General features: G+C 34.1%; 1 protein-coding gene across 1 annotated transcript; it reads right to left on the bottom strand.

Annotated features, from left to right (window-relative positions):
- Positions 1–345: 345 nt before the first annotated feature.
- Positions 346–1,296, bottom strand: LOC102269485 (olfactory receptor 5H2). The gene has a single exon (XM_005905415.2). The coding sequence runs from the start codon at positions 1,273–1,275 to the stop codon at positions 346–348; it is 930 nt and encodes a 309-aa protein (XP_005905477.2). The 5' UTR covers positions 1,276–1,296.
- Between the last annotated feature and the right edge of the window lie 236 nt (positions 1,297–1,532).

Genomic DNA, 1,532 nt, shown 5'->3' with positions numbered 1-1,532 from the left:
ATCATGCTCAAGTAATTTTCAATGGTACAGCACTAGTTTAGTGCTTAAACTATACTTAATAAATTCACTTATAAAACTATATTGAAGAATATACAAGCATGTAAAATGTTTTCATGTGTTTTCTGCTTTAGTTATTTTAGTATTATATGAACACCTAATTAAAATTCCTTTGTGTTTTTGAAAAAACTATAGACATTTTAAGGAATTTATTATAAACTAACATTTTAGGTCATTAAAATAATGACAGTTATAACTACAAAAAATTGGACACTAGTCGACACATAACAAAATCTGATCTGCAGTTTTATGACTGTTTTAATGGAAAGAGAACAGATATTATGAGACCTAAATATTCCTCTTTAAAATTTTCGTCAATGAGTCTATGACTTTCTTATTTCTCAGGCTATAGATAATTGGATTTAACAAAGGGATTATGACAGTGTAAAAGAGAGAGTCCATCATATCATGATCATCTGATTGTGTGGATCCAGGACGAATATACATGGAGAGAAGAGGCCCATAGTATAAAGAGACAGACAGGAGGTGGGCTCCACAGGTGGAGAAGGCCTTCCTTATACCTTGAACAGACTTCTTTTTTAAAATTGTTAAGAGAACTAGTGTATAAGAAATAAGCACAATCAGAATGGTGAACACCTGTATTGAACCAGAGAAAATAAAAACCATAAGAATATTAATAAAAGGGTCAGTACAAGAAATTTTGAACAGTGGCATAATATCACAGTAAAAGTTATGTATTGTGTTGTAACTGCAGAAGGTTAATCTAAATAAAAATCCTATATGAATAAAGGCATGAAGAACACCACCTACAAATGATGAGACCAACAGTCGCATGCATAGTCTATTCGTCATAATCACTGGATAAAGTAAAGGATTGCATATGGCCACATAGCGATCATATGCCATACTTGCCAAGAGAAAGCATTCTGTGGTTGCACTGACTGTAAAGGAAAAAAATTGTACCATGCATTCAGAGAGAGATATTGTCTTGCTTTTGATGAAGAAGTTGACCAGCATCTTGGGAGTCACTGTGGATGATATGGAAGTATCCACAAGTGCCAAACTCCCAAGGAATAAGTACATGGGGATGTGAAGCTGAGAGTCATTCCAGATGAGAGCAATAAGGCCAAGGTTCCCCACAGTGGTGATGAGGTACATCACCAAGAATACCAGGAACAAGGGGATTTGCCACTGTGGTTGATACTTTAGTCCTGTGAGAACAAACTCTGTCAGCAATGTTATATTTTCCTTTTCCATATCTTCACTGGAAGTCTCCTGAAATAAAATGCAAAAAATGTAGAAAGAACATTCACTACGGTTTCATGAAATGAAAGCTTGGAAAGTGGAGTCAAAATAAATCATACGTCTACCAGAATGTCCTTTTACTTTCATAAAATATTACTATAGTAAACTATTTGGGGGATCTGAAGAGATGCCAGTCAGTACAATAATTTCAGTTCAAATAATGTGTGGGAATTAATACATTTACATAAAAGAGACATTCTAACTATTTG

This window comes from Bos mutus, chromosome 1 (assembly GCF_027580195.1).
Source record: "Bos mutus isolate GX-2022 chromosome 1, NWIPB_WYAK_1.1, whole genome shotgun sequence".
Lineage (NCBI taxonomy): Eukaryota > Metazoa > Chordata > Mammalia > Artiodactyla > Bovidae > Bos > Bos mutus.
This window is presented reverse-complemented; position numbering and strand designations above follow the sequence as displayed.

What these genes read in the sequence shown, in the direction of transcription:
- LOC102269485 (XM_005905415.2), bottom strand. Translation starts at nt 1,275, where the DNA reads ATGGAAAAGGAAAATATAACATTGCTGACAGAGTTTGTTCTCACAGGA.